The 15,355-nt window shown below is 41.4% G+C and overlaps 4 protein-coding genes across 5 annotated transcripts; 2 read left to right on the forward strand and 2 right to left on the reverse strand.

Moving 5' to 3' along the window:
* Positions 1 to 8,245: 8,245 nt before the first annotated feature.
* On the forward strand, positions 8,246 to 9,883 carry LOC131211003 (inactive hydroxysteroid dehydrogenase-like protein 1). 2 transcript variants are annotated; one of them, XM_058204338.1, is made up of 5 exons: positions 8,246 to 8,360; positions 8,438 to 8,704; positions 8,764 to 8,997; positions 9,067 to 9,527; positions 9,604 to 9,883. In XM_058204338.1, the coding sequence occupies exons 2-5, from the start codon at positions 8,557 to 8,559 to the stop codon at positions 9,691 to 9,693; spliced, it is 933 nt and encodes a 310-aa protein (XP_058060321.1). In that variant the 5' UTR covers positions 8,246 to 8,360; positions 8,438 to 8,556; the 3' UTR covers positions 9,694 to 9,883. The 2 variants fall into 2 exon arrangements, with proteins under 2 accessions (XP_058060321.1, XP_058060320.1); XM_058204337.1 differs by having other exon boundaries at positions 8,252 to 8,704.
* Positions 9,628 to 10,801, reverse strand: LOC131211004 (ribosome maturation protein SBDS). Its single transcript, XM_058204339.1, has one exon. The coding sequence runs from the start codon at positions 10,764 to 10,766 to the stop codon at positions 10,005 to 10,007; it is 762 nt and encodes a 253-aa protein (XP_058060322.1). The 5' UTR covers positions 10,767 to 10,801; the 3' UTR covers positions 9,628 to 10,004.
* Positions 10,802 to 11,088: 287 nt separating this feature from the next.
* LOC131208236 (zinc finger protein 30 homolog) lies at positions 11,089 to 13,406 on the reverse strand. The gene is made up of 4 exons (XM_058200888.1): positions 13,277 to 13,406; positions 12,213 to 13,214; positions 11,970 to 12,146; positions 11,089 to 11,892 (listed from the first exon to the last, which is right to left on the reverse strand). Exons 1-4 carry the CDS (start codon positions 13,325 to 13,327, stop codon positions 11,089 to 11,091), a joined length of 2,034 nt encoding a protein of 677 aa, XP_058056871.1. The 5' UTR covers positions 13,328 to 13,406.
* A 606-nt stretch (positions 13,407 to 14,012) lies between these two features.
* Positions 14,013 to 15,261, forward strand: LOC131212068 (ER membrane protein complex subunit 3). Its single transcript, XM_058205794.1, has 2 exons — positions 14,013 to 14,644; positions 14,708 to 15,261. The coding sequence occupies exons 1-2, from the start codon at positions 14,086 to 14,088 to the stop codon at positions 14,962 to 14,964; spliced, it is 816 nt and encodes a 271-aa protein (XP_058061777.1). The 5' UTR covers positions 14,013 to 14,085; the 3' UTR covers positions 14,965 to 15,261.
* Positions 15,262 to 15,355: the final 94 nt, after the last annotated feature.

Genomic DNA, 15,355 nt, shown 5'->3' on the forward strand with positions numbered 1-15,355 from the left:
GGGCTTTGCTTCGTCTTCAAAGGTTAGTAGAGGTGGCACAAATTGGGATGTACAGGCTTCTTACTTTAGAATCTCGGCGTGAATTAAAGCGAGCCAACCGGTACGAACGCATCACTGACGACGAACGCATCCCTGGCCGTACGAGATCGATAACTTCCCTTCCCACGGCTCAGCAACGATCCACTAGAGTCAACAGCGGTCGTCTCCCAAATTGGCGAGGAAACATGAGGATTGAGGCTGAGTTGCCCAGCCGCTCACATGTGGCTGGCTCGGGTTATTGGGTGCTGGCTGGCTGACTAGCTCGCTAGCCGGTTATTCGGTGGTGGACAGTGGCACAGACGATTCGGTTGTGGCAATTGAGGTAGGACATGATACCGGTTCCGAAAACCTTGTTTAAAGGGGCACCCAATATGAGCATGCATCAGGGTTTAAGTTGTTGGCTTTCGGTCCCGAGCCTTGTATGAAATTTTGACAATGGCGTGGTTCATCCATTGGCTCATTTAAAGCAATGCCCAAATTATGCGTAATTTTGGATTTATGCGCCCGAACGGGATTTCTATAGTACACTGATGAATAAACATCCTTTTTCAGCTTTTTCATTAACAGTATATATCGATCTTAATCGCAATTAAGCATCGATTCCTTGCGACAGAGGACACCAGCGGTAGTGGACGATAATTCGTAAAAATAAACGATAGTTTATTAAAGGCAATTGTGAGGCTACGTAATCAAATTGCACTTTCAGTTAGTGGCCGTTCCAGGGGTGCAAAATTCATAAAACCTTTCGAACAGATCCGACTGAATGCTCCATGGTAATGGATTTGCCTTTGTTCTTTAGGCTTTTCTGGCATGTTGGCACAATTTCTCCTGCCCAGCCAATTTTGTAGGCGTACAGTTTATGTGCACATAGAAAGGGAAAATGGCCGTATGCTTCACCCTCGTTTAGCTGTAGCGAGTTGTCCTCTACCTCTACTAGGGGAAAATGTGATTTATAACGAACGCAACGATTGCGTTTGCATAAGAAATCTAATCTTACCTAGTACACCACCATTTTACGATACTGGAGGTAATTTAAGCACGAGGATCGACAATGGCATGCATAGGTCTAAGGTTGAAAATCAAAGTAATTTGTGTCACCCTTCGTTTTGATACAATTTATCATTACAGTTCTTTTGGCCACTTACACACTTTTGTTAGAAGTATTTAAAGATAACATTCTTTATCATTCTTCGTTGTTTCATATTTAACATTCATTAAACTACAATCCATTGTTATCACTTTAAAAATCACGTTGTGTTTCCAATCGCACTGACTAAGTTTTCATATTAAGCTTAGGAAAAAGTGGTCTATGTTGTAAACATATTCAACAAATCTTCTAAGCTTAGCGCTCCAGTTTAGAAACATTGTACACGTTGCACTAAATGGCTCTTTGAAACTACTGGTCACATTCCTTTCCAATTTACGTATTAAGAACTACTTCTTATATGTAGTAAAAAGTCTAAAAAAATATATGTCTGTATGCTTTCTGATTAAAGATAATGTATATACAAGACACTCGAATAAAACAGTGTTCCAGAAGTGTTAGGCTTATTAGATTCATGTTTTATTACCAGGCTTGAATCGTTTAGGGTTAGTGAAAAAGATGCGTTGTTTGATTGTATGCATAACGTGAGAAAAATGCCTCGAAACACGGTGCGATGAGTGACGCGTCGTCGTCTTACGATTTGTTTGATTAGGGGACTCGGAACAATTCCACAAAGGGACGATGAGGTCCGTCAACTGACCGTTGTCCGGTTTGGTAAGCCTGCCGGGAGGCCAAAACCGGCTTGAGACGTGCGTTGTCCGCGCCACCCCAGGTAAGCTACATTTGCATGCGCGACGCACCGGTCAGTGTGTCCTTTTTATGAATAAGGGTTTTGGTTTCAACGGTTTGGGAGCATTTTCATCAATTTATAATTTTTGGACTTCCCAAGCATACGAGAAAAACGGGAAATACAGGTTTCCATTCCTGGAGGGGACGATTTCGAACGTAATCGAGTTCCTTTCTCGGCCGCTATTTTTCAAACCGTTAGGGTTTTTTAGCTACCCATCTGCTGAGGTGGACCCAAATGTCTTGACCGATGAGCATCTAGCAGCGTCAAGCGAACGCACTTTTCTCACGAATTGCCCATGCTTGTGTCATATGGGTAAGCGGTGGCCAGGTCATTTTTGAAACATGTCTTACGCCAATTACTGATACAGTTAATTGCGTCTAGGCACAGAAACAGTAGCGTTTTATCCTACTGTATCCTGTATATTTCCGGAGGGAATCGGTGTCAACTGTAAAAGAAAGTTATTTACAGGCAAAACTCTTTGAAAATGGGAAAAGCTATAATTTACGGTAATCTTTGCAAGAATATTTCGCACCAGAATTTGGCAATTTTGCAATAGAATAAAATAAAATTAAGTCCATCTTTTCAAACGTATTTGTATATTTGATACCCTTTTGGGTAAGCCCACGTTTTACTAATCGGTTCAATGGATCACCCAGCATAGAATGCTCGTGGAACCTCAATCGAATATTAATCACTTCCGTTACTTTCACCGCTTTCCGGTGCTATAAATAGTGGCCCTCTTCCGTCCAAAGTAACAACATTTGATAATACGCATAAAACCCTGACTCCAAGAGCATGATGCTGCCACCATTCCGTCAATATCTATTAAATTCGTAATGAGTTTCTAAAAGTTTAGAACCTGCCGGCAGAAACCGTACACCAGCGGAATACGAGGGGGCACTCGCTCTAATTTCGTGTATTGTAAAACCCTTATACTACCACCAACAGCAGGGCGTCAAGATCTTGCGTGGCACTTACGAGTGTATATGCGACTCCTTATCACACAACCTCACGAAACCAAAAGGGCCAGGGCATCGTTCCGACATTTTCTCTGGTGTAAGCAGTAAAAGTTGAACCGGCGCTATGTTTAGGCCATGCCGGGCATAATATTCTTTGGAAACGCCATCTTGCGAAATTCACTTACTGATAATGTGGGTGCAGAGGGAAGAAAACTGGCAACCAAAGCAGAATATTGTAGTGGAAAAAGGCATAGAATGGTTTTAAAACCGGCGACACCCTACTTCGAGCATGCACTCATTTTGTTACTTACCAACGAATTTACTTTACACTTTAGAATTTTGAATGTTTCTCGTTTGCACTTTTAACTACCTTTTACAATTATCTCTAGCAAAGTAACGGTTCTGAAAGCCTGTTTACTCTTTAATAGTACAGCAACCGTCAGGGTGAATAGTCTTTCAAGTAACTGTTAATAATTAGCACTCTTCCTATACTTTGAAGTATTTTTCCACAACCTTCCGTAGTTTTTTATTGCTTTACCACATACCGTTTTTAACAATATTTCTTTTTTAGAAATTCATTAAGTGATAAAGACAGCACTTGCTTACGCTCTTACGCGGTCTTACAGGTACTATGTGAGCATCAAATCAACGTCATTTACTAATACGTGAGCAACGGTGGCGAAAGTTGTGAAAAAGATTCTCTAGTTCTTTTGGGACAAATGGTTTTTTTGGTACTCTGAAAGAGTATGATTGAGGGGTGGTCTTGTGTGATGGAACCACACAACTACTACTGTAGGGAAAACGAAGATTAAGAAGTGAGGGCGCGATTTTATGTAACGCGAGGAGACCACAGCTCAAAGATGCCGCTAGGGAAGGAAATAGCAAAACGCTGCGGAAAATGCTCATTCGAAACCCGCTTTGAACTGGTGCCACTTAAGCTTTGCCAGCGCTTCGAGAGTTCGCTATTGTTCGCTCTCTGTTCCTCTTTTTTATTTACCGTATAGGTTCCTTACCATCTTGAATATACACATCCAAACGCACACATAAATTTTGCTTCCAATTGAAGTACGAATCATTTTTTCTAAAATGTCGACAGTATTCCATCATCTGCGTGGAGGCTTTCCCTGCAGTAAGGTTTAATTAATTCCGCCACTTGTTCTGTGCAGCTGCGGGTTGGTTTCGAATAATTTACCATTTGATATTTTCGTTGCTGCTGTACCGAAAGGATTTTTGGCACGAAATTAATCAAATCAAATATTGTTCTTTAGTTAGAGGAATGGAAGTTTCTTAGCTTTACTTTCAAATCATCCCAGAAAAGAAACAATTTGAGGGGATGGTTTGGGCGAACACAGTGTCCTGAATAAAATCAATACCCAGCATAGCTTCGTGGCAATAAGAAAAAATTATTGTAGCAGGAACGTAAGATGATCAGTTTCTGTATAAACTCTTTAACCGCTAAAAAGAAAGCAGTAATAGATATCCAGTCCGCATCAGGATAATCCCATTACCTGTGAAAAACGCCGATGCTGTAAGGAAAATTTAGCCCAAGTATGTACCTTTCCAAGTTCTCAAGTTATATAAATATCTAGCGCTGCGAACGCTGCTCTGGCATGCTCAACTAGCCCACATCGTTCCCAATATTTGTAAGCATTTGATCCAACTATAGTGCGTGCCATGACGGCGGTATTTATGGATTTATGTTCAAGAACAAAAAAAGAACGGGAAGTTTTGGCAGCAATGGAGTGGATCAATCATGATTAATAAATCTTGAATTTGCGTGTCAAGAACATCAGTTTTTCTCCGTGGCTGAAAGATTATTGCCAGTCCCGAATAGAATACAACGCCCGATCCGACGCGTGATAAAAATTGGCAGACAGGTGAGAAACGGATCGAAAAGATGAGGAAAATGCCCACACACTAGCAACGAGTATACAACCCCCAACATCCGTTACCATAGTGATGGAAGGATAACAGCCTTGTGAGAAAATGAGAGAAGAAAGAACGTTCTCCAAGATAGCCCATAAGGGGGGTGTAAGGAACGAACTGAGAAAAAATACATAAGAGGAAGATATAAAAAGAGCCAGAGAGAGAGAGAGAGCGAGTTATGCAGTGGGAGTCAGACAGAGAGGGACTAATAGTGAATGAGAGGGTGATGTGGAAAAACGAGATAGATAGCACGCTTGAAAACGGAAATGAAAAATAATGTCGACGCTTTTCTCCCATCTTTTTAGCGTTTGGCGAAAACGAAATTTAAATAATACTCACTCAGAACTCTCAGCCGCTAAAACGACCAAGATCTCGCTTGTGAGCCGCTTGCCAGAAACGAAAACTGGGACCAGAGCATTTTCCTCGTCCTATTTGGCGTGAAAAACGATCCGCGTTCTGCTCCTGTATGTCTATGTCCTTCTCGCTCTAGTTCCGCTTTTTTTTGTCAGTAAGAAACGCGAAACGAAATTTCGCCGCGGCGCTCGTAGGAGCTAGACCGCGCCTACGTTTCCTGTTCGGATAACGATTTTTTGCTCGACGTTCTCCAACTAGTCCCTGCGATTCGACAGAAAGTGTCTTGCGCTTTAGGAGATTTTTTTGCCCGATAGTGAAGATGCTGGAGTTGCCGAGCGGATCTGGAGACCTTGCGCACTATCGCTAACGTCTCCTCTATTTTTTGACAAGGCTTGCCTTTTCTATAATGTTTTTCTTTTTCATCGAAAATTAGTTGTCTATATTTAGTTATAGGTACTAGACTAGGCAATGTTTAGGCATGTGTATTTCAAGTTAAAAAGAAGGATCCAACTTTTGCTATTGCTTGATATCCATCGCGTGAAACGCGTGAAAACTTACTGACTTGTTAAAATATATCAGAATCTTTAAATTGATAGTATTAACCGAATTAGCCCGATTTAATGCCTCCCAGTTGGCGAAAGAATTGTCTCTACAGGCAATTTTTATGAGAAAACCTTTTTAGTTAGTTTAGCCAATAGCTTAAAGGAATAGAGTTAATAAATACGACTTAGGCTATTCTTTAACATTCAAAAATCAACATAACTGAAAACATAACATTGCAATTGTTTACAAAGTAAGGAAGTCTAGGGTGTGAAATAAAATCTCTCAACCAACAGATAAATATTCAACGTCAAAGTATGAGTAGAAGTAGTACATTTTCTGTGGTTTCAACATGTTTTATAGTCAACTTAAGCTTCTCATAATTATATAGGAAACATTTGCCTATTTCGGAAGGAACTTTGACCGTGATTCGAAAGATTTTCCAGAAACAAATTTACAAGAATAGTTGTTGTTCTTTATTTGTAAAACTTAACTTATTTTTAACTAATTACTATTTCTTAATCCAAAGCTAAATTTAATCTTAGTTCTGATTACTGTCATGGAGCACTCAAAGTATAAAAAATATTTGGAAGGTACTACACTTGGTATCATTTCTTAATTTTTGATCTTGGTTCTCTCGATTTAGTTTGAGTCTTTCATGATACGTGGTCAATAATTTCTCATTCTTGACCTCGTCAAATTATTCTTTATTACGAATCGACCACATTCAAAACTCTAAACATCTAATGTCCGATACAACCTCTTATAGATCTGACGCAGACAATTTTCACTGACTTCACATAATCCTTGTGAAAACAACTGCCGTCGAAGTCCAGAAAATGATATGGCCGTTTAAGTTAGCTCTTCCCAATTGCAACATTAAATATTCTACATATCACCAAAGGATCCAGATACTTTAACCATTCTCGCGAGGAACCCCGTTAAACGGTGGAAAAATCTCTTTCAGCGTTTCGCCAGAAAACTCGGCATAATGTACTGGAAGAAGGAGTAGCGCTGATTTGGTTGCGGTTTGGGTGGTCTATCTTTCCTTCGTTTGCGAACGAAACGACAACTTTCACAGAAAAACCGCAACAATATGGTGCAAATCGGGTAAAACCAACAAGTATGGCTGGGGAACCCGCTAAAGCATGGATATTTTTACACTCTTTCTAATAAAGTCTTTTATCCTTCCCTTGCGACGATAGATACTCGTGGTCGTGGTTGTTGTCCCTCGAGTACCTTTATTTGTGCCTTTATTTTTACGCATACAAATAACACGAATGTGAATCAAGATCGGTTTTTTTCGTCAGCAAACGCGGAGTGAGCCGCATTACACTGATGATAACGGTCACACCATTTTTTCGGGCAGTTGAGAATCCGGTTGGGATTGCGGACCATTCTTTAAAGCGGGAGCTTCCACGGTGCTTTAGTAAAAAAATATACGTCGCGAAAAATGGAGGGTTCCAAGCTGACCACCAACCGTGGAAGGAAGCTGCCTGACAGAACCCTTTCTAATTCAATTAATGTTAAACCACTTTAACCGGCAATGATCACAGGTATCAGAGTCGTAATCAGTTAAGACAAAAGCCCAGAAAAAAAAATAATAATACTAATCGGTATGTTACATACAAATATACTAAGGTTTCTTACAAAATTGTTAAAACAAAATACATTTTGGTAATTTTGTAGTTAAAATAAAATCATTAAGACAAATACTCTAGAGCCATCTGTTAATGCCATAAATATCTGTTCCGTCCACAGTCTTTAATAGCAATTCTCCTATTTCGCCTTCGCTAATAGCTGGATAATATAATAATGCCAAGGTAAAAACGGATATGTTTCATACGCTAATCTAGCGCCGGGTGACCGCAGAGTGTTCCATGGCTGCGGAACTGACCAGCTGGTTTAACCAGTTCTATTAATGCACTAGGGGAGATGAAATTCTAATTACAAAAGGTTGAGTTTTTATATTTTGTGTGTGTTTTGTTTCAGTTTTTTGTATTATTAGATACCATTTACAATAGCAAATACTTAGAATATTTAGATTCTATTTCACACATTTACTCTTACATATTCACAATTTGACCAAAGTCGCGATATACAATGTACATTCTTATCAAAAATTCACGTAGCTTAATGATATGAAATGTATGTAATTAAATTATATACAAAATGGAAAAAACAACTGGGAAAATTAAAAAAAAAAACTTCCAACTTATTTCCATGTGCTCTCTTGAAATTTTTTTTTAACAATGAATAATTTGTAGTTTGTATTAATTACATTATTTTCCTAATAATCAATGCACGATTTACAATAATTGATGTGTAAAATGTCCAGCAAACATAATGTGAAACTGTTCGAGGTACAAACATTTTCTCTAATAGTCTTGTGTTCTGCACAATTATAGTTTATTGTCACAAGTCACATTGTTTTACCGAAGTCTCAAGATTCCATGAATGAACGTGCAATGAATATGTAAACATAGAGAAAAAAATCACAATCACCAGTGTTTACATATTTTGACGTTTGTGACCTGCTTTGGTTTTCGTTTTACAGGCATCAGGCCTTTGCCATTTATCGCGAGCGAAGAACGAACGGGTTAATGTGTAATTAGCTTTGCTACTTACTCCGAAAGGAAGTATCGAGTTCGATAAACCGGAATTCACTCGAACCTTCGTTGAATGTGCGCATGTGCAACGTCATCAAGTGTGTTATGTGCCTTATTTTATACAATCTTGGAGTTGCCAATCACCGTGATTAATATAATTATAATTCCGCGATAGCAGGTTGGGAGTGTCGATAGGTTGCTGGCTGGTCAGCACAGCTTTGGTCAGTAGAGCAGCTTTGGTTGCGTGAGACGGTCGACACACATCCGAATACATCCGAATCCGCCCATCACGCGATGCTGCTCACGTTCTTGACGTTCATAGGGATCTGCAGTTTTGCCAGTTGGGTGTATGAAAACTTCCGCACACCAGTGCTGTTAATCTATCGAGGGTTAACCCAAGGGAGCGGCAATAACTTTCCTGAAAAGTATGGGCCATGGGCTGGTAGGTACAATGAATGGCAATAAATTTTGTTCGATTGTATTGTCTTATGCGCGTTACAGTCATTACAGGAGGCTCTGATGGAATCGGCAAAGGGTATGCGCACTACTTAGCCCGGCAGGGCATGAAAGTTTTGCTCATAGCACGCAACGAGGCCAAACTGAAGAAAGTGTCGCAAGAGATCACCGAAAAGTATGGCGTAGAAACAAAGATTCTAGTTGCCGATTTTTCGAAGGGCGAGCAAATTTATCACGGACTAGAAACGGAGCTCACTACACTTGACATCGGCATTCTGGGTTAGACGATCACCCCTTCTTGAGTCAGCATAGGATAATGAAATATTCAAATGCATTTAACTTTTGCAGTCAACAACGTTGGAGTGATAAACGAAAAGCCGATTCGCTTAGAAGCAATGGACAAAAAATTGCTTTGGAGTCTCATCAACGTAAATGTGGCTGCTGCAACGTTGCTATGCAGCATACTAATACCCGCCATGAAACGCAAAAGGCGAGGGCTTATCGTAAATATTTCGTCACTATCGGCCTTAGCCCCTACTCCTTATCTCGCGGTTTACGCGGCAACGAAGGCTTACATGACCAGCTTTTCGCTAGCATTGCGCCAAGAGTTACTTTCGTACGGGGTCGAATGTCAAACGGTTTCTCCGGGTTACGTGGAAACTAATATGACGGAGTACCTCACGCAGCCGAATGCGCCGAAGAAGCATTTTACCCAGCAATTGGTGAAAGTGAAAGATTTTTTGCATTACGCAGGGTACACGATTGGGAAAGTTGACATTACATGTGGTCACTTTACACACGGAATACAGGTATTTCCACTTGAACGTAGTGCGCATGATACTTTTGCTATGAATACTAACATTTTCTTTTTATTTCCTGCTGTAGACTGCTCTTTTAAAAATACTTCCAGATTGGTTGAAACTGCGTGTGTACACAAAAATGTACACTCATTTACTGCACAAGTTTTCCCATTAACGCAACAATAGTAGCAAAGTGTGTGGTATTATAACGGCAAAACACATTAAAAATAAACACTTCGTAGCCTTGAATGCATGCAACAGTTCCTTCTTAAGTACGGAACAAACCTATGGGCCTATAGTTAGTTAATTAATATCCAGAATTGTAGAATTGTCTTCAATCAGCTTTTGGAGCTTATTTCTTAATTTTCCCCCTGCTTCTAGCGTCCAATGTAATGGCATGATCATTTTCGTCAACAAATCAATATTTATTTAACAAATTCATTCAAATTATGTTTCGTAAAGCTTTCATGCGCCGTATACGGTAGATTATTCCAGGACTTCTTCGCCTTCTTTGATTTCCTTCAAGTTCAACACTTCCAGCGCTCCAGCCCCTTTCAATTCGATCCGCATAATGTCGTCCATTTCACGATAGCTACCCGGATCAATAAGGCATGTTAGCACTAGTCGTTCGCTTTCCCATTTTTCGCTCTCCGTGGCCGTTGAACTAACTCTTGCTATGCGTTCCTTGAACCGTTTGGCGTCCTTCGCCGGTAGCGTCAGCTTCAAACGCATTTTTGCACGTTCCAGTGGGATCGACTCTTTGAGCAGACGAATCACATCAAGCGCTTGTTGTTTGGCATTGCGATGAGGTTTTATGGAGTAGTGGATGTCCTTCATAGATTTTTCAATTATTGAAACCGGATAGGGACGTTTCGTCTCTGGATTAACGCACTTGTCGGCAACATTAGTAGCGATCTCTTTAAACATCGATTCCAACTGGTCCTGGCGCTCCTTTTCTGAAACCTGCAGCTCGCCTTTGGCTAAAATTTCTCTACAAATTTCGGTCACATTGTCCGTCCCGAATGCCTTCTGCAGCTCTTCCTTCTTCGCCACCTCTCCTTTGGAAACGTTGTTGAAAACAGCGACTGTCTGCAACACTTCGTCGAGATCCTTTTCGGTGCCGTTGCGCCACGAAAGTACTTTATTTTTGTAGCAAGCCACTTCGAATCGCTTGCCACCCTTTTTCATACGTACGACAGCCACATTCGTAAGGCGGATTTGGTTAGTAGGGGTGAATATTTTCGGCATTTTTGCAGAACGTCTCGCGAGGCACTTTTGTTTACATTTGCTGCGAAGTTGTTAAACGATACATTGACAGCCCCACAGTAGAGGACTCTTTGGCTGCGTTTTTGTGTTTGGCTGAGTACTGCAACTTTTAAAAAAGCGTTGGAAAGGCGATCTTATAGTCTGCTCGTTAAATAATTCTATTTTTAAATTTTTACATCATACACAGAATTATGCTGAGAATAAAGACCATAAAGTGAACTCAGTTTGTTGATGTTCTCCATAAGTTTTCAAAGGTTAAATGAATATCCAATTTCAGCACGTGAATCGGAACTCAATTTATTTTCTAGTCGGGCTTCTCCGTCCCTTTTGTTTGTCGATGTGTGCTTATCATGTGGTTCCGCAGACCGGCATATTGTTTAAAATTTTCAAGGCACACTTTGCAGCTATATCTATAAATATCCTCGTGGATGTAGGAATGTGTTTTCAAGTTGCTTTTCTTGATAAACTCTTTACCACAATGTTCGCAGCTATAAACCCGTGACACTTTGCCGACCAAAACGTGATTGGGATGCTCCTTGCTTTGGTGAACCACCAAATCTACCTTTTTATAAAACACAACGTTGCATACCGCACAGCTCATTTGTTTGCCATTTTTATGCACATTATGCATGTGCCGCAACATTGGTGCCTTGGTAGCAAATTTACGGTCACAAACTGAACATGCAAACAGTTTTTCTCCCCCATGCAATCGTTTGTGTACGCGTAAACTGTTCTCAAAGCGAAATCGCTTGCCACAGTCACACTGGAACGGCCACTCGTCGCTGTGAAGCAAGCGGTGACTTCGCAGAGCACTCGGAAATCGAAACGTAGACGTGCATTGATCACATTTGAAGGGTTTGTCGTCATCGTGGTGTTTCATGTGCACTTTAAAATCTTGCACATATTTGAACCTCTTCGTGCACAGTTTGCAAACTATCAGCTCGTTTTGGTGTTGCATCCGGATATGCTGCTCCAGGTAACAGCGATATCCAAAGGATCTTTCACACTTGTCACAAGGGAAGCGCTGAGAGTGGTGCCGGTTTGCACGATGGACAGCGAGTGTAGTGGCAGAAGCGTACCGTTTTCCGCACATCTCACAAATTAAAGGCTGCAAATAAATGTACAATAATTTAAAACAGTCAATGAAGAGCTAATTCTTAGTACAATGCATATCAACTTGATTACCTCTTGTTCAGTTTTCGGTTTGCGGCGAGTCTTATCCCGTTGATTGGTTAGAGGTTCTGAGGTGGTGGGGAGTGTTGAAGATGGGCTGTCGTGTGACCTATCGAGCAACTTTTCCGATACATCGTTATCACGTCCACTTAATGTCTCGTTCGTTGCGAATGCACTTTCAAAATGCTTCTGAAATACAATATGAAATATAAATGTGATTGAAACAGCGTACCGGATCCTAATATTTTTTCTTACCATAGCAGCATTTTTTTCATCGTCCATTATTCCCAACTCACAGACTGTGGTTGTTTCTTCAGTTGTCACAGACGCATCCGTAAGGTTTCTAACATTTTGCTTCCTGGACACTGATAGCTCATCATCGTAAAAATTGGTCCCAATGTGGTCAGTATCGAGAACTGTCGAGTGGGTCAGAGATCCCTTGATCGAGCCGTTTTTGATCCCCGCGCCATCGGTGTAAGTCGTCGATTCACGGTGCTTTGGTTTTGGAACACCTTTACGATTCCAACCTTGCTTTGGCTGTGCTATTTTCAATTGTTCTAAACCCAGTTGTTGCCAGTGGACGCGGCGTTTGTGGTTTGTTAGAAACATCTGTTTGTTGAAACTGTGGCAACAAATATCGCACTGAAAGGCTCGTCCGCGCAATCTATCATGCGATTTAAGATCGGCTTTCTGCTTAAAGCTGCGATTGCAGAATGCACATTGAAATGGGGTACTTTCTTTCACATGACCTTTACGGTGCCTTAGCATTGCGTAAACACTGGAAAACACAGTGTCGCACTCGGGACAAACGCGTTTCTCGTGATTCTGAAGATGCAACTTTAAGCTTTTCAAGTACTTGTAAGTAATTCCACAGATGTTGCAAACGTGCGATCGAGTCGCGCTGTGAACCTGTTTGATGTGTTGCTTAACAATAGAGTTTGTTGCAAAAATCTTTGAGCATTCCGAACACTTTACTCCCATCTTGGTGTGCCGGAAAACATGGCAATTCAGGGCGGTCTGTCCGCGGAAAGCCAGTGGACAGTGTGGGCATTTATATGGTGTTTCGCCGGTATGCATTCGCAGGTGACATTTTAGTGTGCCTTTATGAAGAAAGCGGCGACCACAGATCTCGCATTCGAACTGTTTGACACCGAAATGGATCTTTTCGTGCTGTCGGAGCATTGCGTGAAACTTAAATGTTTTGCCACAGAATTTGCATATGGCGAGCGCCTTGTTCAATTCCAGCTTGCCTGCGGCCTATCAAATAGAACAAATTCAATTGAATGGGCTTTCCCTCAAAATATGTTTTCTGGCATTACCTCCGCAAATGTTTGCGACTTTTCCAGGCAAGTGTGATCTATTTCTTCCATTTCAAACAAAATTATTTAGCAACGTGAAACACAAAACACAACAGATTGCACTTTTTTGTTTACATCCTGTCATTCTGTCATCTGTTCCCTCTCGATCGTCGATGAAATTGAATAATAACCACAAGCTGTCACTATTTGTTTGCGCTCGCAAACACAGGTTTGCTTCTGCTGCAGGTCAGCTCCTTTTCGATTCGAGAATACCTGTTCGAAGCGCAGTTTTGTGAAATTTCGCCAATATTACATCGGCTAAAGCTTGTGGAATCGTTGGGCAAACGAAAATGGAAAAGGAAAACAAACTTGCGGCCCCAGAGAGTGGAAGGAAAACGTCCCGAGGAGATCTGCAATCCCTACCAACGCGCCAATACTTGGACCAGACGGTGAATCCCATCTTGCTGCAAGGTTTAAAGTTATTGGCAAAAGAGCGCCCCCCCGAGCCGCTACAATATTTGGCAAACTTTCTACTGAAGAACAGAAACCGTGTCGACGACTGTAATGGAGGGAACACAGAAGATACGCAGTAATAAAGCCAATTATTCGACTACTTAATTTAGTTATTTATTTATGTAGAGCAAATGTCAAAGCGGAAAGGATGAGGAAAATCGACCAAGCTACGTTAAACGACGAAATGGGAACCGTCAAAAGATGGAACGTCAAGGCAAACTGTCAGTCACGGCTGTGGAAAAATATTAATTTTTACCTTGCCTGGTGGTGTGCCGAGTTTTCGCCAAAAATTAGCCCGTTTCACTTGTTTTGCTGCAATGGCCGAACTGTTAATCGATCCAAACATTCGGGGGTGGGTTTTCCTGCCAATCGTAGTCATCACGTTCCTCGTGGGAATCATCAGACACTATTTCTCGATACTGATATCGTCGCAGAAGAAGGTAGAAGTGACACAGATTCAGGACAGTCAGGCCATGATTCGTGCGCGATTGTTGCGGGAAAATGGAAAATATCTTACTCAACAATCCTTCGCCATGCGTCGGCACTATTTCAATAACGAAGAAACGGGATACTTTAAAACGCAAAAGCGTGCTCCACCCAGCCCAAATTCTACGGCCATGCTATCAGACTTGGTGAAAGGAAACTTTATCAATGTACTCCCGATGATTGTTATTGGTGGTTGGATCAATTGGATGTTCTCCGGATTCGTGACCACCAAAGTGCCATTTCCTCTGACGCTGCGCTTCAAGCCTATGTTGCAAAGGGGCATCGAACTGGCGTCTCTGGATGCTGCCTGGGTATCGTCCGCTTCCTGGTATTTCCTAAACGTGTTTGGGTTGCGAAGTATCTACACTCTGGTGCTGGGCGAAAACAATGGTACGGCTCCGTGCGAACTTTTTGCGTTACTTTGAATGATGATTATTTTGTAATACTTTTTAGCTGCCGACCAAACGCAATCCATGCAAGATCAAATGTCTGGTGCTGCCGTAGCGATGCCGCAAGATCCGAAAGCTGCTTTCAAGGCGGAATGGGAAGCACTGCAAATCACGGAATATCAGAATGCCCTTGCAAATGTCGAAACAGAGTTGCTAACGGGCACTGGGATACCACTAATGGGAGATCAACATGCAGCGGGCCAAAATTCCTTGTTCAGCCCCACAAACCGGGCGGAGGATGGACTGCCGCTTAGGAATTAGGTGTAATTCAACGGTTTTTAGAGAATTGTATGGTATGTTTGTTATGCGTTTTAGATAAAACAAAAAAGCAAAACTTCTACCGATCTCGTTTCCCTAACTGACCTTGTGTTTATCGTAGCAGTCTAGGAGTCAAAGGACTCTTCACTAACGAAAAGTAAATAAATGATGTTAGGATGAAACGGTTAACATAACTTCTTATTTATGCCACCCATAAGAACGATGGGGCCGTGGTACGATGAACTGTAGATTTTGTGTTTAGGATGATGCGAAGCCTTTCGCATTGCAGTACCCCACACTTCTCACGCTAGAGCAAATAAAACAATTGCATAAAGCAGCTCGTCGTGTAATTTTTTCCCCTGGTTAAAAATGAGCCATGAACGTCCTCCAGCAT

This window comes from Anopheles bellator, chromosome 2 (genome assembly GCF_943735745.2).
Source record: "Anopheles bellator chromosome 2, idAnoBellAS_SP24_06.2, whole genome shotgun sequence".
In the NCBI taxonomy this organism is placed as follows: Eukaryota; Metazoa; Arthropoda; class Insecta; order Diptera; family Culicidae; genus Anopheles; species Anopheles bellator.

Excerpts from the sequence above, each read along its gene's own strand:
- LOC131211003 (XM_058204338.1), top strand. The coding sequence starts at position 8,557 with ATGCTGCTCACGTTCTTGACGTTCATAGGGATCTGCAGTTTTGCCAGT. Across the intron at positions 8,705-8,763 it reads AAAGTATGGGCCATGGGCTG|TCATTACAGGAGGCTCTGAT; the intron begins GTAGGTACAATG and ends TGCGCGTTACAG. Across the intron at positions 8,998-9,066 it reads ACTTGACATCGGCATTCTGG|TCAACAACGTTGGAGTGATA; the intron begins GTTAGACGATCA and ends TAACTTTTGCAG.
- LOC131211004 (XM_058204339.1), bottom strand. The coding sequence starts at position 10,766 with ATGCCGAAAATATTCACCCCTACTAACCAAATCCGCCTTACGAATGTG.
- LOC131208236 (XM_058200888.1), bottom strand. The coding sequence starts at position 13,327 with ATGGAAGAAATAGATCACACTTGCCTGGAAAAGTCGCAAACATTTGCG. Across the intron at positions 13,215-13,276 it reads AGTCGCAAACATTTGCGGAG|GCCGCAGGCAAGCTGGAATT; the intron begins GTAATGCCAGAA and ends TCTATTTGATAG. Across the intron at positions 12,147-12,212 it reads ATGAAAAAAATGCTGCTATG|AAGCATTTTGAAAGTGCATT; the intron begins GTAAGAAAAAAT and ends ATTGTATTTCAG.
- LOC131212068 (XM_058205794.1), top strand. The coding sequence starts at position 14,086 with ATGGCCGAACTGTTAATCGATCCAAACATTCGGGGGTGGGTTTTCCTG. Across the intron at positions 14,645-14,707 it reads GGTGCTGGGCGAAAACAATG|CTGCCGACCAAACGCAATCC; the intron begins GTACGGCTCCGT and ends AATACTTTTTAG.